Below are 26668 nucleotides of genomic sequence, written 5' to 3'. Positions count from 1 at the left end.
GTGAAAATCACTTAAGAAGTAAAGTGCAAGCTAATTCCTGCCAAAAGAAAACAGTCCATCCACATACACGACTCCCCTGCTGCATTCATTCAGTGTCATATTAAACAGTGATGCAGCTGGAGATGATAATCACATGTCATTTTCCCGAGAAGGGGTTCTTTCAAAGCGTTTCTTGTATCTGAATGGAGCAATGATGTCACTGGAGGATGCCTTCCAGACGAAGCCAGCTGTGCTTCCCTCAGAAGGGGGTTATCGAGGTTAACTAAGCTCTGACAGGAAGAACATCCCCAGCCTTATCTGTTATCATGTCACAACAGATCAAAGCCAACTCACAGGAAGGGAGTATGGTGTTGGTGAGAGGACAAGAGCTCCATCAACTTAGCTTGGGGTTGTCAGTCATCTGCCAGTAAGTCATCACACACACACGCACGCGTCAGATGTTTAAGTGTTTTAATTTTAGCAAAACAAGCAGGCCTCAGTTAAGAAAAGGCAGGGGGAGACTAGAGGAAGGTGGAGGGAAAGAGGAAAGAAGCTCTGCAGTGTTCCAACAGCTCTAATCTTGTGGTGTTGTCCCAACATGAAGGAGTTCTTTTAAGAATCTGCTTTAAGAGTGCTCTATTCGATCCTCACTGTATTATGGACTATATCTGCCATGTTTTCCTGCATTGTCTTTAAAAGACAAAAAGCTTCTAAAAGCCTATAAAAAAAATATATTTTTGAGTGTTATACAACTACCCCAACAAGCAGAACTTTAATATCATATCGAAATACTTTGCTTCCTTTTCTAAGAGATCCGGATGACAAGATTGTTAAAGTTGTGGTAGTCAGTGTGATCTTTGATATAACTTTTAGCACTGCACAAATCTGAATGCACTCTCACCAGAGGCCCACATATGATCACTGTGCAGTCTCTTATCCATCTTTATATTTTGCTTGGTTCACTAGAACTAAAAATGTTTAAATAATGACTTCTGACCTTCGTAAGCCAACCTCTCACAGAGGGCTTTGCAGTCGTCTCCATGGTAAGCGGGCTACTGGCCTGGACTTTGAGTATATTCTGCAGAACCCTGATCCACTCCTCCAGGATGTTGGGTGAATCCGCGGTCAGATAGAAGGTCTTCTTCTCTGTAATCAGCTGATTAGATGGAAAGGAGAAATATGGGAAAAATGCTAAGCCAAGCCAACTGAGACAGCAGCATCATGTCAGAAGAGATCAGAATCAGCTTCTGAAGAGCCATGAAAACATTCCAGTCCGATGCTATACCTGATGTCATCTCAGGCCGCTTCTGTGGTATGCAGCAGTAAAGGTCTGTTGTTATTTAGTACTATATTAAGCACGCTGAGTGTGTGAATGAGCATCCTAGTGCAAAGTCTGTCTCTTTTTTTTTTCTTACAGTTTTAAAACTGTGGATTCTAACCAATAATTTAAATGCTTTGAGTAGTAGTGCCAATTTTGGGTATCCTATGTTTGGGATCTCTTACAGAAAAGCAGTGTGTTTGCACTCACTTGAAATGTCTGCGCTCCTTCTCCACGTACTATGCAGCAGGAAGAGTTTAGCTCAATCTGACCCTGAGGTTTCCTGATCACGTCACTCTGAAAACACATGCGTAAAAACATCACAACTTCTGTCCAAGATTATACAGAAATACAACCAAAAAAACAAACAACCCCCCCCCAAAAAAAAAGAATGCAGTGACCACGAATAAACATTTTTGTTAAATTTAGATATAAAAGTTGTAAATAACACATGCCTTTACTGCAGCCATCCTGTACTTAAACACACCAATCTTAGAAATATTTCTACAATGTTTTCCATGCAGGCTGGAAAACCTTAGAAGGAAGCAGACAGGCATGCTCGAAGCGAGACACACTCACAGGAGATTTGTAGTACAGGATCTCTCCATTCCTCAGGATGAACCAGCGGCGCTTCCAGGCTTTCACCTGACTGCCCATCTTGAGCAGATATCCAGACTTCTCCAGCATCTCCTACAGACAAAAACAGCACAGGTAAAGTTATACTCAATAACTGCGACTGATTAATCGCTGGTATACTAGTGATTATCTTGATTAAAGAGTTTAAATTGGAGGTGCCTCTACTCACAGGCCCAGTGCTCTCACAAGAGTAGGATGAGGTCCGCTGGACTTTATGCTCTGGTTCAGAGTAGTCACTGTCTAGGGAGTAGGCATCAGGAGGTATGGCATAATCGCTCTCTGAACTGATGGAGGACATGGACACACCTGGGGTACCAGAGAATCATGGGGAAAACAGAAGAAGACACAGAGGCAAGGTAACTTAAGGAGTGTTGGTAAAGGCCAACATTGCAATTAAATATTCATATTTTACAGAGAACAAAAGATTCAAGACTATTGCACTGTTGCAATGCAGTTTTTTGCATATATTGTTTTTTTTTCTGTGCTGTCTGCACTGTAATCCATAACAATCACCTCTCTTGACAGCTCTCGGGCTGCCAGGGACGCTTCCCTTCCTATCAGGGCTCAGAATGGAGGTCCGCACGCTGGCCAGGGAGCTGCTATCGTCCTCCGACCCAGAGTCATCATCTGGCAGAGGCACACTGCTGATCTGAGTGGCTTTCTACAACACACAAAATAAAATAACACAGATGAAAGGTGGTGTTGTGCAACACATAGTGTGTTAGGCTGTATATTAGCATCCAAACCGGACAAAGTTAAGCAAATGTGAAAACGCAAAGAAAATTTCACTCACCCCTTTCAGTGTGGTGTATACTGGTACGCTAATATTCTTATAGATCAGCTGGGAGAACGGGCCTGCTGCTGGATACTGGGGTAAGTTGGATCCTGCAGCGTAAACATGCATTAAAGGACAAGGATCATTTTTAACAAGGTCTATGCTTATTTTAGGGTTATATATATGTTTGGAGTAGTGGTCTAAGTAGCACTGATTTCTAGCTCTGTTCCAGTTATTAACTACATTAGAGATATGGCCAATGTGATGTCATCCAGTCAACAAAGTCGATATGAGGATTTTAGCCACTGCTGCCTTTTTGTTTTAAACTGAATGCAACAAACAAAGTAAAACCCAAGGGACGCTACACCCATAAGTTAGCCATAACCTAAAACATACCCTGGTTTACCATCCTTTTTTACTCCAAACGGCCATAATTTACAAAATGGTAAATGGGCTGATTCTTATATAGCGCTTTTCTAATCTAAGCCCTTTATATAACTTGCCTTGTTCACATAAGCACTTATTTTTATGCTCTTTCCATGCAAGTCCTTTCTATCTAACGTTCACATGCATTCCTACTCAGATGGATGCATCAGAGCGCAACTTGGGGTTAGTATCTTGCCCAATGATATTTGGCTTGCAGACTGGAGCAAACAGGGATTGAACCCCCAACCTTCTGATAAGTAGGTGACCTGCTCTACCTCCTGTCATGTTGTATTCAATTAGACACATTAGTAACTGAAACAATAAACTCAGATTCAGAAGGCTGAGTGGTTGTTTTTCCGTAAGCTTCTATACAGTCTGATCTCCCTATGGCTATTAGAGTTTTAAGGCACTTTTCAGATGATAAACTGCCTATGGTTCAAAATAAAAAGTTCAAATCCACCGGCACTTTTACGAAGAGGTCTTTGAGTGAGAGAGAGAGCGGGGAAAACAGTGCATGTAACTAACTGCAGACCTGCTGCCCACCATGGGTTAAAGTGGGTTGGAATGATACAGAAAGCCATTCTGGCACCTTCAGTTAATGAGTAATTAATTGGTGGTTTAAGTTTGTTTAATACAAAGTGCGGTGCAGTGCAAGTTCATTTTTTATCTGCAAATTAGTGGTCATTTTAGCTGATGCCACAGAGACATTTAAATCGCTACATGATTCCACCGCACACATTTATGACACGTTTTCCATGCAGCTGTCTGCTAGCTAAGCGTACAGTGTCTGTATTTTCCAGGAAGAGGAAACATTAGTTGTGTGATAGCTTTACTGTCTGAAATAAAGAAAGATATATATATAAAAAAGAGAAAACACAAGAGGAAGATATTCTTTAAAAAGGTAAGAACTAATCAGCAAGTAACATTATGTAATCTGGAAATTTAAAGCTTATATCCAAGTAGCCATAATGGCTCATGTCACATGTGTGTATGGGTTGTAAAATATAGTTGAGCGGGAAACAACCTCAGAACCAGCAGGAGCACAGGTCAGCCAATCACAGCCTGTGTACAAAGAAAATCTATCGGAGCTCACAACAGAAATGATTATGTCATTTATTTCTAAGTGTCAAAAGACATACAAAAAGCACAATTATGAGTAGATTAACTGGGATTAAATAAACTATGATCAGAATACAGTATACAGTAGTGAGGACAGTGAGTAAGGGAAAAGGAAAAAACTGTAATCCAGTTTGCTAGTATCAAAAGAGTCTCCAACATGCTGGCCATCGGGGCGGGGGGGGGGCTGGGAGGAGGTGTTGGCTGTCCGGTTGGGATCTGGGATGCGGGGCCTCCCTGCTGCTGTGGAGCTGGGGCGGTCTGCTTGCCTCCACCCCAGGGGAAAGGGTAACATCTCCTGGGTCTAGGTGCCGTTTCCCCCTCTGGGGGCGAGGGTACCTGGACCCGGGGTATAGAGTTTGTTTGGGGAGTGTGATTGTGTGTACAATGTCCATTTGTGTCTATCTTTACGTTGGGTGAGTGCTGAATATTTGTATGTGTGTGCATGAGGGTGGGAATGCATGTTTGTGTCTGTGTGTGCCTGTGTGTCTGTGTCTATATGTCAGGTCGGATCTTAGACTCCACCTCTCTGGGAACTCCCACACCCTCCATAGCATGGAGGCCTGTCTCCCCTCACCACACTCCCTGCCGGTGGATGATGCCCTCAGGGGTTGGTGCGTTAGTGGCTCTTGGTGTCCGGAGCTGGGCGCTCAGGTATGTACCAGCTCACTCCCGGTGGCTACTTGGCAGGGCCTGGCGCCTGTTGCTCAGTCAGGCCTCTTCCGGGGCAAAGGGGGCCCTCGGGCCTCTGGCACAGCTGGCTGCCGGCAGAGCCGGCGGGCACGCCAGTGCAGCCCCCTCTGGCTTCTGCTCCATGGCTGCTGGGTGACCCCTCGTCTGGGGCTCTCCTCAACTCTTTCCGGGAGGGTGGCACGGATGCCCCTCCGGTGGTCCTCCTTGGGCTCTCACACTCTGGGACCTCTGGATGTCTGGGGCCTGGATCTCCTCCATGCCTGCTTCATGCCCTGGGGGACGGGGCTATGGCTCCCTACACCCTCTAGCAGACCGTTACATGGGGAAACCTTTTGAATACAAGCGCGCTGATCCACACAGGTGTGCACATGGGTGTTCACTGTCCATAGACATAAACTACAGCTTTCTTGGCTGCTACCTCAAAGCACATTGTGCGCTGCGGCACCACAACATTCAATATTTAGTATTTACTGCTGTTTACACTTAGCTAGATTAATGCGATGGTGTTGTGTTTATTATGTTGCTCTCTTTTTTTACTTGTTTTCTCTTCTTTTTCTCTCAACAGGTGATCCAGGAGTTTTTTTCCTTCTTTCTCTCTTTCTCTTTTTAAGTGCCCTTTCTCACTGTCCCTCTTCCCCTCTGTTTTTTTCCTTCATCTTTCTTTCTCCCTTTCCTATCCCCTAGTCATGTCTCTCCTGTCTGTAACAACTGAAAATAAAATAAAATAAATAATAACAACAAAGGTCGATCAAATGGACCAATACGGCAAGGCCGTGATAATCCACTTGGTAAAGTAAATCCATTGGGTATCCTCGTTGGCCTTCAGACAACAATTCTGATGGCTAAAGAACCAAATGGGACAGGCAATAAATAAATAAATAATTTTTTTCTGTTCTAACGACAACATCAGACTTCAGCATACTGTGTTACAGGCCAAGCAGGATCTGCTGTGACTTTGCCCCAGTGGGTGTGTCTTGCGCTCCCCTTGGCAGCTGACTCTGACTAATGAAAATAATAATATTCAGCTTTGTTTTCCTCCTAACTTTGCTCCCTTGCCATCTTTGTTTCAATGCAGACACTTACTTCCACACATCTGTGCTAGCTGTGTTAGCCTTCTGCAACTCCTGATTAAGAAAAAAGCAGGACCCTTGTTTTTTCCAAAGTTTGGCGACCTTCTGCAACACCAGCAAACGTCAAAGACGAATGAGCAGTGTTTTCAGGCCAGCATGTTTCTTATCAACCAGAATCCATCTATTGCCCCTAACCAGGACTTTTAGCAAATCTAATAAAGGACATCAGTCATTGTCAGGATGTTGATTATTATATGCATTTTAACTGTGCTTCATTTCACACTAAGAACATTTTTTAATGCATTTTACCATTTTAAAAGGTAAAAAGTACTCTACTATAAAGTAAGAGAAATCAGGACAAATCCATTTTTACATATTTTTCTATCCACTGAAAGGAATTTTTTTTAAATGATCTTCATGTAAAACAAAGTTTAAAAAAATTACTTCCCATGGTTTAATTGGGTGGATACCTGAATTTGCCTGCCACTGATGCAGCTTAAGAGAAAAACATGCCTGGAAGCTGAAAAAGCTGAGCAAGCAGCAACTTAATCCATAACAGTGATTTAGCAGTCAGCTGCATGTACATAGCAGTTACAAATTTCAATCGTCCAAGTGCTGTCAAACTTTAGCTCCTGCATCCTGACAAAATGGATGATGTTGGGACAGAAAACACAGCAATAATTACACCCAGACCAAGTCCTTTCATCGCAGCTGATTAAAAGGCAGCCTCTCTATATATCCCCCCCCCCCCCTCCAAGGCTCTAAATAAAGACAAGGTAGGGAGGGGGCAGTCCTCCTGAAGATCAGCCCACACCTGCACAGGTGTGGGAAGCCTCAGGCCAAAGGAAGTGACATCAAAAGCAGCAATGACAGATCCAAACAGACCCCGCTCAACCCACACATCAGCTTAAGCATCAGCTGAATGACATGCCTCTTCACAGTACTGACTCACTTCCCACAACAGAAGCACCACCACCCAAGCTGAGGACACAGATGCAGAACAATGAGCACAAACCCAATGTTATAGTGGAGAAAATCTTTTTTCTGGCATCCTGATTACAGACTTTAATTCCTTGTTATAGTATAACCGTTTTGATGACTGAGTGGATGCAGGGGACTCACCTCGTCCAGGGCTTCTGCCTCCAAGACTGGCCTCTGACACTCTCATTCCTGACTTAGCCACAGCGTAGATCCGACTCTCCTGCAGAAAGCAACACAGTCAGAAATAGTCATGATTATTCAACATAAACATGACTACCACCTTCAAAGAGACAGATAGGTATTTTGGCACTTGGTAAATCTTTGAGGAAACAGCTTGACATACTGCAAAACATTAAGAAAATTAAGGTAATGCATGCATTAAAAAACAAACAAACACAACAAAAAACAAGAAGCATTCATATGTTGCATATTTAATACTTGTCTCTCATACCCACGAAGGGAATCGATGTAAAGGCGGTGTTGGCGGTTTGAGAACTTCCGGATCTAATCGGTCTAACTCTTCTGCGAGCCCCACAAATGAAACCCCATCCCGGGACAGCTCATCTGACGCTGGGCCCTCCACTACTCCATCCATGCTGTCTGGGAGCCCATCATCGATGTCGGTCTCTTCCACAACCTGAGAGAAAGGTGAAGAGGTGGTGCCTGCGCTCTTAAGAGTGGAGGAGGTGGAAGAAGGTGTCATAATGTCTATGTTAACATTGAGGTGGTGGAGTTTGTCCAGGCTGGGCTGAGGCTGGCTGTAGTGCTTCTTGACCAGCTGGATGCTGTCTCTGGGGATGAGGGGAGTCCGTACCTTAGGTAGCGTCATGCTGGTGCCTGACTGGTTACCCAGAGGCTGGTGAGGTTTGGGAAAGGGATTGCTGGTGGAGGGGGAACGAGACAGCAGCACACTGTTGGGTGCCATTATAAAAGACGACTCTGGAGAACTTGATCCATGTGCCATCTCGTAGGCCGAAGATGAAGATGAAGAGGATGAGGACGAATGAAGGCACTGAGAGCGAAACTTGCTATTGAGCTCATCAGATGAGTTGTCCCTGTCAGAGGACCCTGCCTGACCCCCTGTAAGCTCTGGTGCACTGATGGAAACAGAAGTGTTGGGGCCCTCCCTGCTCCGACTCTGAGAGAGAAGATCATGAGTGAGGTCTCCAAGGCAAATCCCTTTACTGACTTGTTCAGGAGTCCTTTTCACATCTGAGGAAATACAAGAGTGTGATTAAATCTGAGACAGCCTATTAAAGAAGCGGAGAATGCTGATGAAATGGTTTATTACATTTGTTTATCACAGAGTGCTACGCTTCAAGGAGTTAGACTTTCTTGTAATGTTTCAAAGTGGCCTTGAGCAATACTTTTCTGGGATTTCTGATGGTGTTTTAAAGGTTTTCTTGGGACACTGGATGCTTTTTCACTCATTATCATTCCAGGCCTGAAGAATGATTCATTGGCTTGTTAACTCACCTAACTCTGGCCTATGAATCATTCAAGCATAAAAAAGGCCCCTAACCCAAGGGATGAGCCAGTGATGTATCAACATGGAACAGACAACTTAGCAACAAACCAATTTCTAATTGTATCCTTAGCCAATTTGTTACTGTCAGCCACTCACAAAAACACATCATTTCCACCAATTTCTTTAGCTGAAGCCAAAGATAACAGTTTGACAGGCATAAAACAGTATTTTTGCACCAACTAGGTCATTTCCAAATAGCCATTATCCAAAACTGCATATTTCAGCATCGTGTGCAGTGTGTGATTAAAAGAAATTGAGCAAACAACATGTGGAGAACAAAAGAAGAAGTGGTAGACCTAAACAAATTCTCCAGCAGATGAGCAGTATTTGAGTTATGGATTGGCCTTGTCAGACCATCATCGTGTCAGCAACATCACTGAAGCAGTGTGGGATCCAAACAGAGAGCAAAACAAAAGGCAACAAAACATCCAAAGAAGAGCTTTGGATGTCCTTCATGAAACCCGGAGAACTATTCCTGAAGACTATTTAGCACATTAGAAGAAAGCTTGCCTAAGAGAGTTCAGCCTGTGTTGCAGAATAAAGGTGGTCATACCAAATACAGACTTTCAAGCTTGTTAGAATTGTCAACACTGTAGTTCCATTTGTGTTTCCATGTATTAATAAATCACTGGACCCATTTCCCTAGCATAATATAAAGAAATGAGGAGTGTCTCAAGACTCTTTCACAATATTTTAGGCATATTATTTAAAAATTACTCTTTGATTTTTTTATATTGCACCAATAAGCAGCAATAAACATTTTGGATACCCATTAGAATTTGTAATGGTTTAAAATCAGCCTCAAGTTTCCCCCCTTTGTTACTGGTTCTACCTGGTCATGCGATGAGCCCAGCTTGCATTCTTTCCCCATCCCAGCATAATACAAATTAAGGACAGCACACCTGCTGGTGGGGTCTTGATGTTTGAGCTGGCCCTGCGGGAACCTGTCTGTCTCCAGCTGTCATCTTGGGCAGGTGGTGTGCCAGGGCAGCTGGGAGGAAACAGGGGGCTGTTGGGCACCAGGTGTGTATCCATTACCGGGGAAGTGGCCGGGGATGCAGAGGATGTAGGTTTCTCTAAGAGGGCTAGAAAAGAAAGACAACGCCACTATATTTTGAAGTCTGAGACCTCAAGTGTTTCTTTACTTTGACTTTTATAGTTTACCTCTGGTCTCTAAACACCTGCACAGTACTCACATTGCAGTTTGTCTTGCAGCAACATTATCTGTTCTGTCTGCTTCAGGTTCGCCATTTTCAGCTGCTGGTTTTCTTGCTCCATCTGTAACTCAGCATATATGCGACATTAACCACAAGTTAATGTACTACTACTAATAATAAACTATATAAACGAGTTATTAGGGATGCATCCATACATATGTTACCTCTCTTAGCTTAAAGGTGACCCAGTCTTTAATCTTGGCAGCCTTCTCCTCAATGACTTTTGCCTCCTGAGCTCTGACTAAGATCTATAAGCCAGAGAAAACAGGTTTTGTGGAATTTTTCAACATACACTTCATGATCATAAATGGACATTTCTGTTCTTTATCTGATGGCTCCAGACATACCTGTTTTTCCAGCTGCATCTCTAATCTCTTTATTACAACATCTTTCTCTTGAACCTGATTGGTCAGCTCTTGATACTTTCTGTACAGCGAGCTCTCGGATTCATTGGTTTGTATGTTTGCAGACTTCAGCTTCTCTTCCATGACATGGATCTGAAATACATAATTAGAGGAGTGAATGCACACGCAGGGCCAAAAGACAGCTCAAATTTACGTGGTTGTTTAATTTTGATGGGCAGTACACAAAGCCAAAAGAACAGTTTTCTAAGCTCTTAGGTATTTATCGTTATTTAAAAACAAGAAAAAAGAAAAAGAAAAAAAGAGAAGAAATGGTACCATTAAATTACCACTTGGGGAAAACACCTGGAGCAGACACTAATGACAGCAAATTAGAGATTAAACCTGACACCAAAAGTGGCTGAGTATGTGTGATATCTATGAGGATTGTAATCCTAAAACCACACAATCCTTTTATTAAGTCCCATTAAAGGCTTACAAAAAACTCTGTCAGGTCAGGCTGGACTTTCTTTTTCTTTTGCTGTAATAATATACAGACACCGTTCATCTGCTGTAATAGTTTTTTTTAAATGCCTACTACTTTCTTTTGTCCTCCAGTTGTTTAGTTTCCTCAAATATTTAAGGAAACTGAATGCCAATGCTGAGATATGTCAAGTTTTCAGATTATAGCTCTTTAGTAATCACCTTGTTGGTGATGTGCCTTGTGGCTCAAGACTTTTGCAGAGTACATCATTTCCATTTATAATATGAAAAACATTTGATGTAAATACTGCTTTAAAATCCATCGGTTTATCCAGACTAAAGATGAGTACAGTGAGTCACGTATAAGCTGAAATGGTGCCCGTCTACCTGTTTTTCAGCATGCTCAGCCCGCTGGTCAGCCTCGGTCACTCTCTGCTCCAGCTCCTGCATCTGAAGCACGGACAAAAGATGAGGTTAAAATGGTTTCTGACTTGGGTCAGCTGTCTCTGTTTGCCAAGGAAGTGGGTTGAAGGCTTGGGTGGTCAAGGGAAAATCCCAGGCTCTCACTAAGTTAAAGGTTGACTTCTTGCCCTCTGTGAAAAGTTATGTTTAATTTAAAGATTAAAAACCATCTAAAGGTGCTATTAACACAGATCATATAGGCCTTGTTATACAGATGTAACTCCAAGCTAGAAGTTTGCCTGGTATACAAGCAAACACCTGCAAAAGTGTGCAAAAGTAACACACTTAGTCCTTAATAATCACTACTACTACTGGAAAGACATTTAAAAGATGAATGTAGTGAGACATTTTTAACAGAGCAGCTATAATAGGAAAGCATTTTAATAGATGGGACATTTCAGAATTAGTAACAGGAGAGGGAAAGTGGCAGAGAAAGTAAAATAAAGGGTAATGAGGATTCAACAAAGTCTGAGGACACCTAACAGTGAATTACCCCTTGAGCAAAAGGACATAGGCATACTGCAGTCATAGCAGAGAGGCCCTCAGACGAGGCTGAACATCTTTCACTCTACTACTTCTGGTCAAACACAAGTGTGATGGAATAATGCTAGGGTGTGTGCACAAGCTTGCGTCACCTTTTGTGCAAGCATGCATACTCATGCAAACACTGTCCATCCTGCAAGTATGCACACATCTGCAAGGACTGTCTCTCTCAAACACACACACATACAGAGAAGTGTTTGCACAGAATACACAGGACACCTTTTCTTATGAGGTCAGTGACCCTGCTGAAAGGAGAACAAACATACTAATGGATTACTCTGCTTGAGAGATGCATTTGAATTCCTCTCGAAATTTTTGTTCCCCTTTTCTTTGTCTTTCTCAATCTTCCTTTATGCCTTCTCATCACCTCGACAAAGGCCCCCTGATTCCCAGAATCCGACATTCACAACATTTGAACACTTTCCCGCAGCCGGCTCAACACTCACTAAAGCCAGAGCACATCTGCAATGGGAGATGTGGGTGGAGACTGATGGTTAGTGGCTGGATGACTGCTCACCTCAAGGTCAAAAGCCTTCATCATGAGTCAAGCTCAACCCGTACTTGTCTTTATTTAACAAAACTGAATCGGAAGAGGCTAAAAAGGACTTTAGGTAATGGCAAAGTACTCCAGAGGTCACAGTCTGGACTTCTCTGCCACACAGTTTTCACAGGTACAAAGAACCTTCGAAGGAACTCTACTTTGGGAAGTTCTGGGAAAATAGCACTTTTCTAAAAGGATAAGAACTCTGGGAGTGCTTAACATTTTTAACTGATCGAGTGTTTGCAACATTTGATTTCGTTTTCGAAACATTGTTGCGGTTTATGCAGTTTCTCGATACTTCAACACAAGTTTCAGCAGAAAGCATCCAACACACGGACCAATGAAAAGGTTCAGATTGTATTAATTATTTACCCTTCTTCTTCCGGCTGGTCAGTTAAGGGGTTACCACAGTAGATCACCTGTCATCCCCCTTCTGTCATACTAACCATCTAAATGCCCATAAATTCATGGATCCTTCTTTCCTTTTTTATTGTTTCCTCCAAATGTGTCTTCTCTCTCTTCACTGTCTTCAGCCAACAGTAGGACGATTTCCATCAAGCCCAAGCCAGCCAACAACACAAAAGGCGGTCATTATTAACCTAACTCATATGAAAATCTTATTTCATATGATGATCATGATATGATTTTATGCCAGATGCCCTTCCTCGAGCAACACTCCCTATTTATCCAGGCTTAGTACCAGCATTAGGAGCACATTGGCTTGTGCCTGAAGAAATGCTTCATCGTGTTTAGTGGACAGAAGGAGTTGGTTGTTTGATTATGGGTCATGGGATTAAGGTAAAATCTATCAAACACTCTTAATGTAAACCCTCCTGTGTGGTCTTTACAGAAAGTCAAATTGTACACATAAGGCGCTAGAAGTACAGTCATATATTAGTTTGATCAAAGTAATATTGAGTGACAATGATAAATGAACAGGAATGCTTTTGAATACAGTTTTTAAACAGTCTGTGCTGTTGCAGCGATAAAAATAAACCGAGTGTTTGGATTGATTTGATTAGTCAGTCTATATAATCAAATGGCTAAGCTGATGGCAACAAACTGACCTTAAGCCTTGAGATATGGGTACAGACAGTGTAATCTGGAACTGTTATTTAAGCTCTGGTTGTTTAGTTATGGAACAGTCCAACTGAGGCCCGAGTTGCTTAACAGGAGTGACACATTATATTAGCTATTCTGAATCGGTCAGCCCACAGTGCAACACATCACCTTGTTCTGCTGAGAATTCTTAAAATAGATAAGCTGGAAATTAAATTTTGCAGCTGTTTCTCTAGTTGTTTCTCTAAAGTTATTCTTTAGAGAAAGAACTAGTAAGCAGTTGATAAACTACACTGTTCCCAATCCTTCAAATTCACACTAATTTGACTAGCAATTACTGCCTGAGTGGCCAAAGATATGACCCCAGAAAAACACATCAGTGAGCCACACTTTTGCACTGGGTAGTTTATTTGGAGTCAGACCCACATACATGTCTTACTGCCATAAATACTCAATAGGGTAGCCAATCCATGACTGAAAATAGTCTCTAACAAATGCACCTCCCCATTTGTGTAACGTAAAACTTGAGAACCCAGCTGTTTAACTCTTTTTAAAGGATATGCTGATAATAATGTTACCAGATTCATCCTTCAGTGTGTGTCTCTCACACACTCGCAGGCAAAACCTTGTAGGTAATTTTGTTTTAGGTTTATATTGACTGTCTGTCTTTCCCTCATGGGAATTCATGCGGGACTGATAACAGAGTGGTGGAGATAAAATGAAAGCAGGCAAGAGACAGCAGATCATCCATTTCCCAGGCAGCTAACAGATATGTCACAACTAAAGATCTGTTTGCTTTTGCTGCCAAAACCAAGTGACAGAAATCTGAGCCCACAGATTGTATTTCATGCCAGCTGGCTTGATTATCTAAATCAGAGTTTCTCCTCCATTCCCAACCCAGACTTGCCTCTACCAAAATCATTTTCATTCTGTTGCTTTAAAACATTTGCACTCATGTCAGTAAGATAGATCTATTGGGCTCAATAACTGCAAGAGGCTCGGGTTCTGTGGTGGCAAAACAAACCCAAAACATCACCCCTCCACCACTGTGCTTGACAGTTAGTATGAGATGTCTGTGCTGATATGCTGTGTTTATGGTGCTGCACATTATGACCAAAGATCTCCATGGTCTTGGAGATGTACGGAATAAGGATGCATTTCATTTTTCACAGGACTGGATAACTGTGAAAATGTTTTTTACATGACTGTATTCTTTCAGGATCCCAAAATCTCATAGTTACAATTAATTTTCTTTTCTTTTATAATACTCATGGTTAACACTGATCAAAAGGGCCACTACATTACATTACAGAGAAAACTGTAAAAGATAAACTGTCTAAAAACGGGTTTTTACAGTAAAAGATTTGCCTACTGAGGCGTTCCACCTGCCTCCAAATGTTAAACATCAACTTTGCACAGTTGACAGCTAAACTCTCCCACTCAGAAATTAAATATTAAAACCGCTTTTTTTCCCCTCTCAAAACAAGTTAAAGAAATAAAATACTGAGAAATGATAATAATACACGCATACATACGTGAGGTGAGCATTAGGCACCGGTTGCCATTATGCATTTCCTTATGTTTAAATTAACTTTTTACAATGAAACATGCATGGACATGGGGAAAAGAGGTAATTTTATCAGCAAGACAGACGATAAAATGTCAGAAGGTTTCATAAGCTACAAAGAAGTTAAACAGCCTTTATATCAAGTCCAGACTTTTACAGTTAAACTATTAAAAAGGAGGCTGATGCAAACAAGTCTCCTCATGAAAATAAATGTTTATGCACACCAGTGTGTACTTGGTGACCTTTCTGCAGCCCTCCTTGCTGACTGTGAACACTTGTCTAAGTCAGATAACAGCATTTTACTCCTGGGGCCATGTAAGGCTTATGGGAGAGATTAATTCAATTTGTCCAGCATCCAATTAGCCAAGTAATGAAAGGAAACCTAGAAGTGGGAAGGCCACCCAATTTAAAAATTCCTCTGAATCAGGTATAGCCAGGACTGCCTAATTAGATGTGAAACTCTAAACTTTCTGGATTTACCTCCTCAAAGCTCCAAATCCACCAACTCCCATTAAGGTTTCTGATTGAACTTTTCATCTAAAAGTCACCTCTTGTGAAGGGTCACTCTGACGTCTAAAGTTTTCTTTTCTGTACTGAGTTAAAAAGATGTATTTGTTAAAAATGCTGTGAATGGCAGGTCAGTTGTAACTAAATGTATTATTTTTGTCATTTCTGGGGAGGATTTTATTGCTTTGATCACTTCAGTCAGTGTGTTTAAATGAAGTTTGCTAGTTTTGTTTCCTTTAGATTACCGTTCATTTGTTAAACACATGTACTCCCTCCCTTCAAATTATTAACTTTGGTGGCTCCAAAAGCTGCATTTGCTATTTTAGAAACTCTTCAATTCTTATGGAGAAGTTTCTTTATTTTTTAGGCTAACCGCCAACCACTTTCCCAGGTTACAGTTAAAACTCAAACAAATTCCTGAATGCAGTAATCTGCCTGTTACACTCCTCGCATGGCAAATGGGGCATCTCCTTCCCTCTTTCTTTTCTCCTTCACTCTCCGTCAGACTCTCGAGATAAATGCCATGTCACAGGCAACCGCGTCAATTTTTTTTCATGTTTTTCCATACCAAAGTGGGTCAATGTGTAAAACACTCCTAACTTGGCAAGAGAGGAGATGAAGAGCGTGAAGCAGTCTTTCCAAACAGCAATAACATGACGGAATGGTAGTCACTCAGCACCCTCCCCCCTCAAAGAAAGCTCAGAAAAAACACACTCAGCAGCACGGGACTCCACTTAAACCCAGCTCTGCACTGTGTGTTTGTGTTTGTCAGAGTTTACAGTGTGTGTATATGTTTATAACAGAGCGAGTGAAGGAGTAAGTGAGAGATTGATTAACCTTTTCACAGAAAAACGAATGTTTTAGCAGCATTGCCAAAAAGAACATTTAACAATGAATGTGTGGTTTTTATTGGACAGAAAATGAGAAAGAGAGTAATTAGTCACCTTTCAAAAAAAAATAAAAACGTTTGAACTCTCCTGTTTTAGAAATGAGAAACAAACAGTGAGAATATACAGTATAGCTCCCTCACACATGCACTCCAGGCCTGAGCTTTTCTAGTCATTACATGGCGCAGCTGCATGCATCTGACATTGAACTGATTTCACCCTTCCAGGCTCCAAGCACAAATTATGTCTGACCTTAAAGGTACAGTGTGTAATATCTCTGCTAGATGTCGGAGATTGGAGGTTACAGTCAACTTAATTCTGTTTTCTTACCCCTCCTAACTCAAGTGCATAATCCTAACAGTAGGACAGAAAACTCTGGCTGCTGTTTATCTGTGACAAGTGGACGCTGTCAGTCTGCAGTTTACCTCAGCTGGTGTCCACTGTTATTTACTCTGGAGTAGATTGTAAACTTTATGAAAGGAGACGGTATACAAGTCGATGAGGCAACTTCTGTCGATGACAGTGAAACTCATGCGAGTTTTTGAGGACATCCTGAACTTTCCTATCAGTAATCTCTGCTATTTTTGGTACAACACCTTCTTTCGTCTGATTTCACCCAGCAAGAGCCAGTAACCACCTGAACTAGTGGTGGGTGGATCGATCCAAATATCGATTAGATCAATACCAAGTCGGCATCGGTATTGGATCGATACTAGCCTGGTGAGATCGATTCTTTACTTTAAGTTCCGCTCTTGTTTGCAATGCTGTGGTTTCAGGAAAGACAAAGAAGCCTGATTAATATCAGTCTGTACATGCTCCAGATAGCTTTTCTTCAAATTATTTAATTCTCACTCGCTTTGGTAACTTTGTACTTTTGTGTTACTCGCAGCAACAACTCCACCTCATTGTTAGTCCATTTAAAAAACTCGGTGCTTGTCCTCGACCTTTTGCCGCGACGTTTCAAAGCACCGGAAAGTAAATAAACGGCAGACAGAAATGAGGCAAGTAGAATCTTCTTGCACTTCACGCATGCGCAGTACTGGAACGTAAGCGTTTTCGTCCGTTTCAGTGTGGATGCACAACTCTGTGAAAACGACTGAAAACACTAGTGTGGATGCGGAGCATTTTCAGATGGAAACGCTGTTTTCAAATCTATCCGGGCTAGTGTGGACGTAGTCTTAGATGCTTTGGGGGAGGGGTTAAGTTGTTTACATAATATTTCTATTTTCACCAGTTGTTGTTTGTTGTTGTTGAGAATTTTAATTGTAATTTTTGTATTATAGTTTCTCAACAGTACTTGTTTGTTTTCATTTGTTTACTGGTTTGCATGCACTTTTTATTTAAGATTTTTCTAAAACATCACAAAAAACACTGAAGGTCATGAAAATTAATTGAGATTTAGCAATTCATCCACCTTATTTATTGAAAAGTATCGGTATCGGCGATACTGGCCTGTATTTACTTGGTATCGGATCAATACCAAAATATGCAGTATCGCACACCACTACTGTGAACCGTTGCCATCCAATCAAGGAATACAGATTTTCCCTAGCATGTCCAGTATTGAGGTTTTGGAGACATGTGACCACTAACCATGTGACATTAACTTGTGGGCAATCATACTGACAATGTAGGGTCAAGTAAATAAAATCACAGACACCCAGGCTTAGAATCTAATCTGCTAACCATGTGGCAACCACTAGTCGTGAGGGAAAAATTAATATTCTTACTGATTTTGAGTAGCTATGAGTAGTTCCTTCAGGCTGATAGCAATCACAAGGAAAATGATTCCTAAAGCCCCAGCCTGCAGACCAATCAGTGACCCCCTGGAAACTGTCTCTTCAGAAACTTTTTCACACTTTTTCATGTTTTAATATCACTGAGTTACTAGGTAGTGAGTATTTGCAATGCGGTGAATAAGATGTGAAATTAAACCATGGCAGTCTGTATCAACCAAAGCAATCACTCAGAGGTTTTTGGTTCAGCGCCTTCTTTACGGTTTCATCCGACAAGAGCCGGCAACATCCAGGAAGTAGTGTCAATAGGTCGGGGAACACAAATCTTTCCGTAGCAGCCTGTGGTTGTATTACATTCGATATGGTGGACAACTTTCAAATAATGTGCACAGTACTTGATACCAATACCCAGAAAAATCCTTGATGCCATGGGGAAAGAAATTAAGAGGTAGCTTTATAAAGAGCAAAACAATATAAACAATAACATCAGTAACAATATTGTGTTTAAGTTAGATTACTGTAGTTCATTTGCAATCTAACAGTAACATACAAGATGAACTCGGTTGCGCTCAATATTAATTTTATCTCTTTATAAGCTTATTGGTGCAGCCATCCACAACAATTACAGGGTTATGTCTGGACTGTAAAGTACTGCTGACTGACTGACCGAACCACTCCACAAATCTGGAAGTGCAAATGATAAAGCAAGTGAACACTGTGGCAAATAAAAGTACCCGAGAGCTATTCCGAACTCAAAACCCGTCCATATGTAAATCAGCTTAAAATGGTTGAAAGGTCAAAACACAAAAATTGATTTCTGCTGCTAAACTCATGCCTTCCTCTAATCCAAACATTTCCAGTTTTACCAACAAATCTTAAGCAGAAAACTGAATCTCCTGATGACAGCTGATTACTTTCCAAAGTGTCTGGTAGACAGGCTTTACAACAGCCACAGTTTTACAAGCATTTGGCCAGCGATTGGCGGTTATTTCCCCAGCTTGAGGGCAAGCACCAGAAGTGAGTTAAACGGTAAATATTCCTTTTGGCTTAAACTGCAGCCAACCTCTGATGACACACAATGAGTGGACCGAGTGTTTACCAAATAAGCTGGATAAGCTCATCTGTCTTCCCTCGCACTCATAAACATACAGTCATCCAAACCTGTATTTCCAACTGAGTCACGTGCTTTAATAGTTTCCTCATGCACAAAACACTTTAAACACACTGCCAGATCACAAGAAGAAGAAGGTGATGAAGCAATGTGATCTGAGTGTTTGTTCAGAACATGTAGCGGTATGTCTAATTTTGCAGATCAAAGTAGCATGATAAGTTTAAATCAAATTTCCATAATATTATGGTTCAAAAAGCCAAAAGTAGTTCATACTAAACTATTCATGCCACATCACTGCTATATTAGGCTCAAACTTTAAAACTCAGGCTTTAAAACTCAGTCCTTACCGAAAAAAAAAAAATGGTTCTGAGGCTTGTAAACCAATGTTTTATGATAAATTTACCACGTTTTTGTTTGACAGATTTCTTGGTAGCACAGTCAGGCATCTATCTATCTACCAACCTCCCACTCTACCACCTGAGCCACAGCCGCACACATGTTTAATCTTGTACAAAAATTAATAAGACAGGATTTGAGCTCCACTACATGACCGCTATAACTGTGCCACTTTGACTGAATAAGGATCAGATTATAAAGGCCCCATAAGAGCTTGACTGGTGTTGAAATGGGAATCATTCTTGTGTATTAAGGAATTCACACTTGGTGATTAGTAACTGCACACTCCTCTAAAAACTTAGTATAATGCCGTCTAGAACTATTGGCCTGTTCAGTACTGTCAACTCCTTGTATGCATTTCTAGCCTACTTGTTTGCCATCATTTTTTAATTTATCAGCAACAGCATAACCACCACAGTGGAAGGACTCATAGATGTGATCAAAATCAAGGAGATTGCAAAAAACTTTCGGAATGGATATGAGGGTCAAATATGTTTTGATAATGCACCATGCACAACCATGAACTCTGGCAACAATGTAGCCATTTATGTAGGTCACATTTTAGACTACAGAGAATCACGTCCGAACTCTAAAATCAGTCTCGTGTTAACCGCTACACCATGGAGCCACTTAAACTTCTTTTGGCTGCTCCATTATTTGCATAGTCACTTCATTGTAGACACACTTCCTGACGCCACTCTTCCAGGGGTTTTGCATCTCTTCCCAGTCCCAAAACCATTCACATTGTACACTATGGAGTACTAATTAAGCTCTCAATTACACTTTTAACAAAATGAAATGAACAAATTAGCATTTGCACTAAGTTCTAAAGCAATAATTTCCATATTTCTATGTTACTGTAGTATAACTCTGAACCTGTAAGAGTTGGAAAATTGTGCCAATAACTGTTAAACGTCCCACATGTCAATACAGTTCTAGTGTCTTATAAAGAGGGAGTAGTAAATGAGTGAATAAGAGAATGATTTGGGGATTTTGGGCAGAGTTTCTATGTGTAACTACTACCCATGATGCTTTTCACTCTCACCTTCTCTGCCAGCAGCTCTCGGATTTTCCCTGCCTGGAGCCGGAACCTCAGCAGCTGCATTTCAAGAGTGATACAGCGTTTCTGCCAATCCACACTGGCCGCTCCAGCGGCTCCTGCCCCGCTGCTCTCCAACACGTCAGCCATGGCGAGAATTCAGGGCTCTTCCTCTGGACTGAAATACAGAAAACACAAATCTGCTTGTAAACTTTGGGCCTGCATGCTTTGACTTTAATAGTTATGAATGGGCTGCACAAACTTGAAAATTTGATCAAAGACTGAAAATGACATCCCTGAGCAGGAGGTTTAAAAAAAAAATCATCCTGGAAAGGCATTTCCCTACGAAGCTCAGCTTCTGTTTTCATTTACGGCACAAAACCTTTGCTGACCACACTTCCCATGATTCACTGACGAAACGTGAGTAAGGAAAATACTAACGATGAATCCACAATGACACAAGTTTAATGAAAGCTTCCTCTTACTTTCTGTGTTGCTTTGTGACACATAAAAAGAAACGTACATGCGAACACAAGTGTTAGACACATAAATAAACATTGTAGAGAGATCACCACAGGATTACTTTTCTTGCCTTTCCTATTCTTTCTTAGTCTCTGCACATGCCCACACACACTGAACAAAACCTCAGCAGGGAGACTTTTTGTCAGTGCCGGTTCATGTGTACTGGCTCTCAGGTCTGCCAGCCACAAAGCAGGTCAGTGCTCTGCTTTTTAGCCAAATTACCTACTAACCCAATCCCCTGCCCTCCCCCCTATGCAATCCCTTCTTAATTACAAGGAAGGAGCAAAACGGGATCCTGTGCAGCACAATAGTGTCTTTCTGCATGACAGTCCCATCACAGCTAAAGAGGAGGGGGCACCAGCTTGCTGCAGCAAAGAAAGGAGGAAAGAATTTGTGACAGTGAATGGACCGAGCTCTGAATGTGGGAAACTGGGGCGCTTAAGTTGTTTTTACCTGAGGACGATTGACTGGTGGCTTTTTTTCCCTCGACAAGATACTCATTTAAAAAGGTTAAAGGCCTGCTGTGTGAACATCCCAAAATAAAAGAAGTTCTAATGATCAACTTTGAAGTTGTGTGCCTAATGTGCAGGTTTGTGTGAACATTTGCGCATCAAAATGAAAACAAATGAAGCTCAAGGAAGTTATAAAAGCTGGGTTTTCAGACAGAAAGACATCGAGTCTCAAAGTGCAGCCAGACACCATCAGCAGAACAGCAGACGTTCAAAGTCCGGCAACTATAACTGCAACATGGCGCTCCCTACAATTAGCATGCTCGTAAATACAGGCCTAGAAAACAAATTACAGAAGTCATGCGAGTGGAGGTTTTACCAGCCAACCGCTGTGCCCAGCCTGGACAGTCAAGGTCCATCTACCAAGAGTTCCCCTGTGTCTCTGTCTCTCTCTGGGGCAAACTGGAGGGTATGAGGGTCATGCAAAGCCAGACGCCATTGTGGGTAAGAGGTTGGATCCCTTGGCTTGAATAAGCCCTTCTGGGTCATACTGTGCAGAACAGGGAAAGACAAGGCCAGATGCTCCTCCAGGAGCTAAAACAGCTGGGTGTAAACAAGCCATTTGCTTGTTAAACACTCTCAGCACTGCTATGCTAATTCTCCCTGAACCAATTCCTTTGCTTGTTGGAGACATTAAAGGTTGTTAAAGCTAAGGGCAACCTGTGCCAGGATCCCAGTTGAATAATCAGCAAGTGTAAAGTTAAACTTGCTCAAGGTGAGGAGGGAAGGCAAATAAAGATTACAGAAACGCTTTCTGCTCACTTCCTCAGAGTGCATGCGGATAAAAAAAATCAACCCCACAACACCAGCTTGTCAAGAATTAGTTTATTCTCAAGGTGTGTGGGAGCAATACAGCCCAACGTGAATTAAACCGGAGTCATTTTATCCTTTTCAAGTATAGCCCTCCATCATGGGATGGTTTACAGAAATGCAGAAGGCAATTTTCCACTGAGTCTAGTGTTAAATATGATCTGATAAATACTATTCTCTACTCAAGTATCGTCTCTTGTGCTGGAAACATTCAGGTGGTAGGGGTAGAAAGAAAGAAAGTCAAGACAACAAAAACAAGCTTTCCAGGATCTGCACGGTAGATCCATGTTTGGTAACACTTGGGCCACCCAGAGCGGACTGTGTGGGGAGATGCATGCGAGGGATGTAGCGCAGAACGGCGAGTGCTCTCCTGGCAGCAGATAAACATGAAGGCCCTGGGAGCTTCTCTACTTCCATCTAGCTGCAAGAACTTGCACACAGCCACAGCCAGAGCAAACACTGGGAAAGACGTCTGGATGGAAACGCCGCCGCAACGATCCCAGCAGGATAGTTTCTACGCCTGCCATTGGAGACGACCGCTTCCCACTGACAGTTATACTGCAGTATTCCTCAAACTGAGTGAGATTTGGTATTCAGTAAGGAGAGGTTTTGTTCATAATCACAGATTGAAATAAAGGAATTTGTGTGGACAGCGTGTGAATGCACCTTTGCCATTCTGCGCACAAAAAAAAAAAAGGAGTCTCAAGTCGGTCCTTTCGTTGACATGAACCTCTTTAATCACCACGTATTCAAACACACACTCCACGGTCAGTCGTAACTCTTCAGCGCTTGCTTACCAGAGCACAGGCAGGCGCAGATGGAGATACACAGAGGACTAGATTGGAAACAGACACATGTGCGTGCACACCACTGACACACTGCTGAGCATGCAGCTGTGGTGATGTAAGTGATTAGGTGGTTCAGTCATATCATCCCCACCAGACATTTCAAATCCCCAATGTTGTTGTCTCCACAGAGGTCCAACTTGGCTTCCCTGCGTTTTGGCATGTCCCCCCACTTTGAAAAAGACTCCCATGAGACAGCACAGCAGCGTGTGCGTAAATCTGGGTCAGTCACAGCAGATTTGTGTCAGCGTGGCAGATCCCTCTGTGCATGAGAGCTGACACAGAAGAACTATCCGAGAGCACGAGGAGTCAAGTGTGGGTGTTTTAAATATTGCCTTATCGTCTCCTCGGTGGCCTCATGTGTTTAACAAAGGGGGACCACTGTTGACTCCTATCTGGTCAGGTAGGCCTCACACTTTATATTTTTTTTAAGAATCAGTGCCTCACTGTTTATTAACCTTTGACCCGATTCATGATAGAAACATAGAAAAACAACATCATTTGCTGTTGTTTTTATAGTTATACTCAAAGGGTTAGTTTACAATTCTAAAATTACACATTTAAACCACTGCAGAGCCTTGTGGATGTTTTTAGGCTATTTTTAAAATCTCAACTACACCTCACCTTTATCCTCCCCAGTTATCTTATCTGTCTTGTCTTACTCACCTCTCCTCCAACACCTCTCACTTTCCACCCTCCTCCCTTCTTTCCTCCACATCCTCTCCTCCTCTTCCTAACCTTTGCCAGCAAGCAAACCTGCAGCTCTCTCCCAGCCCAGGTTAATGACAGGCCTCAGCAAACTGACCACACTCATTATCAGTCTCAGGCTTAAATACAGGCCCTGACATTCCTCTGCACTGAGGTGTAAACATCTACCTCTGCAACTCTTCTGTCCTTTGCACACACTTTTAAGTCCTGGCTTCTGCAGTTATCGCTGCAGGGCATAGAAAGCCTTTGCTTTTGACATAAAATCCAAGAGTTATAGCAGGAGACACGCTTAAACACACTGTGTGGAACGGAATATATATACATATATATATCTTGGGTCTATATATCAGCCTGAGAATGTGTTAAATCACGGCAATAGCCCCTGTCGGAGAAGTCAGTTTGATCTGGAGCAGCAATGTGAGCCTTCATGATTTCCCCACATGTTAAAAAAGATGATGGTATTTAAAAAAAAAGAAAAGAAAAACTGCGCACTTTACTCTAAGGTCATGCAAACCCAATGCAACAGATGTTATTTCCTTCTTACTTCACATGCAGGCATCGCAGTTTTAATATACGTATTTAGAGCTAACCCAAGGGCGAGACTTTATACGAAAAAAGGCCCACAAGGAACAGGTGTGTGCACAGCTCAGCAGCACAGCATCAACCATAAAGCGTAGGTCTGCAGAAACAAAAAAAAAAAGTTAACCGAGCCATCAGGCACCTCTCAAAATACGCAGGCGTCTTTTGTCCCCAGCAGCCTCCTGCACGCGACTTTATTTAATTTTGCACGATCATAAAATCCCGCTGAAGATATAAATGAAATAGATCACTTAATGTCATTTGCTTTTAAAACGGACCACTTTAAGGCTTCTTTACCTTGTGACTTCGTTGTTTATGCCCACCTCTCAGTCGAGTCCCTCCTCTCACGGACACCTTCCCCGGCAACTCGTCGCAACTCGGCTCATAACGTCTCCGTCACCGCGTCGACTTCCACTCGCTTCTCTCATTCATTTCTTTGCTTTCATGTCTTGTGTCGGTCCGTCCCGGTGCCGTCCTTCGTTTCCTTTTGGAGCGCAGCGACTTCAGTGCAACTCACTCACAGCTCCATTCAACAGACTCATCCCATTTTCCTTTAAAGGGCCGAATGCGGGATCAAATTTCTCCAGGAGTCAGGCCCCCCTCTTGTGCGCAGGAGCTGCTCAGGATATTGCATTAGGGCAGACTTGGGTTTTCCCTTTAGGATGTAAACAAAGAGCAGTGAATATTACTTTGCTGAAGAAAAAAAAAATATCCCTATAGTCTATAAACCCGAGTTTATTTTGCAGAGGAGAGATGAAACAGCTTCATGTTTTAAGGCCAAGGATGTTGTAAAAATGGGGCGACAGGAGATGTCAGGTCACCACAATTTTTATTTAGAATACATCATCAAAAAATCTTAAGAAAGTTTTACAGTAGTTCATTATTAGTTCTTTTAGATTTTCAGTCTGAACCATAGTGGTTGGTCTACTGCTGATAAATTTTGAGCATTGGCAAAAAGCATGCCTGCCTTTTCTCCCTCAGTTTAGCCTATCGATTATCAAACATATTTCATGTAAAAATGTTTGAGAATTAATCAGAATGTATCTCTTACTTTAAAGAAAAGTTTGAGAAGTATGGCAGCAAATACTACTGTTCAGTTTTGTTGATGTTGGACCTGACCTGCCACAAGGTTCACGTTTGGGGCCTTTACTGTTTTTGTTACATCTGCACCCTCTTCAGTACACTTTGAACATTTTTAAGGACATTTCTTATCACTGGTATGTTGATGACATTCAGTTATATATCTCTATTTAGTTACAAAATGTTTCTAAGCTACACATCTTACATAGTTGCTTAGACTCAACTAACAGTTGAATGGCTGACAACAATCCTTGTTTGTGCGCCTAACAGATTTGTGTCTAAGTTAATGAAAACTCTAGGTCCTCTTGCCACTTCTGCTATATCTTCTATCAGGAAGACTTTGTCACTTTGGATGTTAACGTTAAATCTCTGGTTCACTTTAGCTTTCTTCACTTAAGAAATATTGCCAAGTTGAATTTCTTATGTCATGCTTGACGTTGAAAATTTATCTTCATCACTTAATTTCATCACATTACAAAACTTCCCTGGAACATCTGTCGAATTATCTGAATGCTGCTCCAAGACTTGTTGGTCACGCCCTTGCTGACCCAGCTGCACTGGCTCCCCAGTAACGTCAGGGTCCACTTCAGGATTGTGTTTTTAACTTTAAGAGCTCCGAGCAGCGGCACACATCAGTGAACTTGAGGTCCTTGACCTCATGTGTTCAGCAGCCGCTGGCTGTGCAGCAAGAGCACAAAGCTGATAACTAAATGTGACAAACTCGTCTTTTCAAACTTGCTTTTTGGTAACTTTTTGTTCTGATATCCTTGCATTTTTGTTGTGAAGTACCTTTTACTTTTAAAATAACATTTTAAAAGCAGCTTGTATATTACCGCTGATATCAAGAATTTAAAGACCACCATGTGTGAGCACTAAAAAGTCCAAATTCGAGGTTTTAAGTAGCCTAATTACAGTTTGTATGTTTATTGGCAAAGCTTGCAGGCTGGGCTTTACTGGAATCAAAAGTTGTTAAACCAATGTGTGGTGCTTTGCCACTGTACTGAATAATTATCTAGGCAGTAAAAGAATTGTTAGGGGATCATTTGGGAGTAGCTGAAAACACACCAACGAAATACAAGTAGGCTCAGGTCTTGCATCCCCTTCAGAGTCCTGGTCTTATTTCCTTAAACCTCAGAAGGATTCCCTCAAATGTCAGAAGTAGTTCAGATTCAAGCGGCTTTAATCAGCAGTGTAGTCTGAAAAC

The 26668-nt window shown here is 41.9% G+C and overlaps 1 protein-coding gene across 3 annotated transcripts in view; it reads right to left on the bottom strand.

The window, feature by feature from the left end:
- Positions 1–25170, bottom strand: part of plekhh1 (pleckstrin homology domain containing, family H (with MyTH4 domain) member 1) — a 33919-nt gene extending 8749 nt beyond the window's left edge. The window contains exons 1-16 of one of the 3 annotated variants that reach the window (XM_085142812.1): positions 24682–25170; positions 20418–20589; positions 10951–11013; positions 10087–10236; positions 9904–9987; positions 9719–9800; positions 9425–9607; positions 7809–8206; positions 7446–7631; positions 7136–7214; positions 2727–2818; positions 2447–2594; positions 2103–2239; positions 1877–1987; positions 1508–1594; positions 977–1135 (exon numbers count right to left, since the gene is read on the bottom strand). In XM_085142812.1, the coding sequence (XP_084998938.1) occupies positions 977–1135; positions 1508–1594; positions 1877–1987; positions 2103–2239; positions 2447–2594; positions 2727–2818; positions 7136–7214; positions 7446–7631; positions 7809–8206; positions 9425–9607; positions 9719–9800; positions 9904–9987; positions 10087–10236; positions 10951–11013; positions 20418–20561 (2103 nt within the window). In that variant the 5' untranslated portion in view covers positions 20562–20589; positions 24682–25170. Of the gene's footprint in view, positions 1–976; positions 1136–1507; positions 1595–1876; positions 1988–2102; positions 2240–2446; positions 2595–2726; positions 2819–7135; positions 7215–7445; positions 8207–9424; positions 9608–9718; positions 9801–9903; positions 9988–10086; positions 10237–10950; positions 11014–20417; positions 20590–24681 lie in introns of all 3 variants that reach the window. The other 2 variants (XM_085142811.1, XM_085142810.1) reach the window with 2 other exon arrangements.
- Between the last annotated feature and the right edge of the window lie 1498 nt (positions 25171–26668).

This window comes from Neolamprologus multifasciatus, chromosome 19 (assembly GCF_963576455.1).
Source record: "Neolamprologus multifasciatus chromosome 19, fNeoMul1.2, whole genome shotgun sequence".
In the NCBI taxonomy this organism is placed as follows: domain Eukaryota; kingdom Metazoa; phylum Chordata; class Actinopteri; order Cichliformes; family Cichlidae; genus Neolamprologus; species Neolamprologus multifasciatus.
The sequence above is the reverse complement of the archived record's forward strand: the minus strand, read 5'-3'. Positions and strand labels throughout refer to the sequence as shown.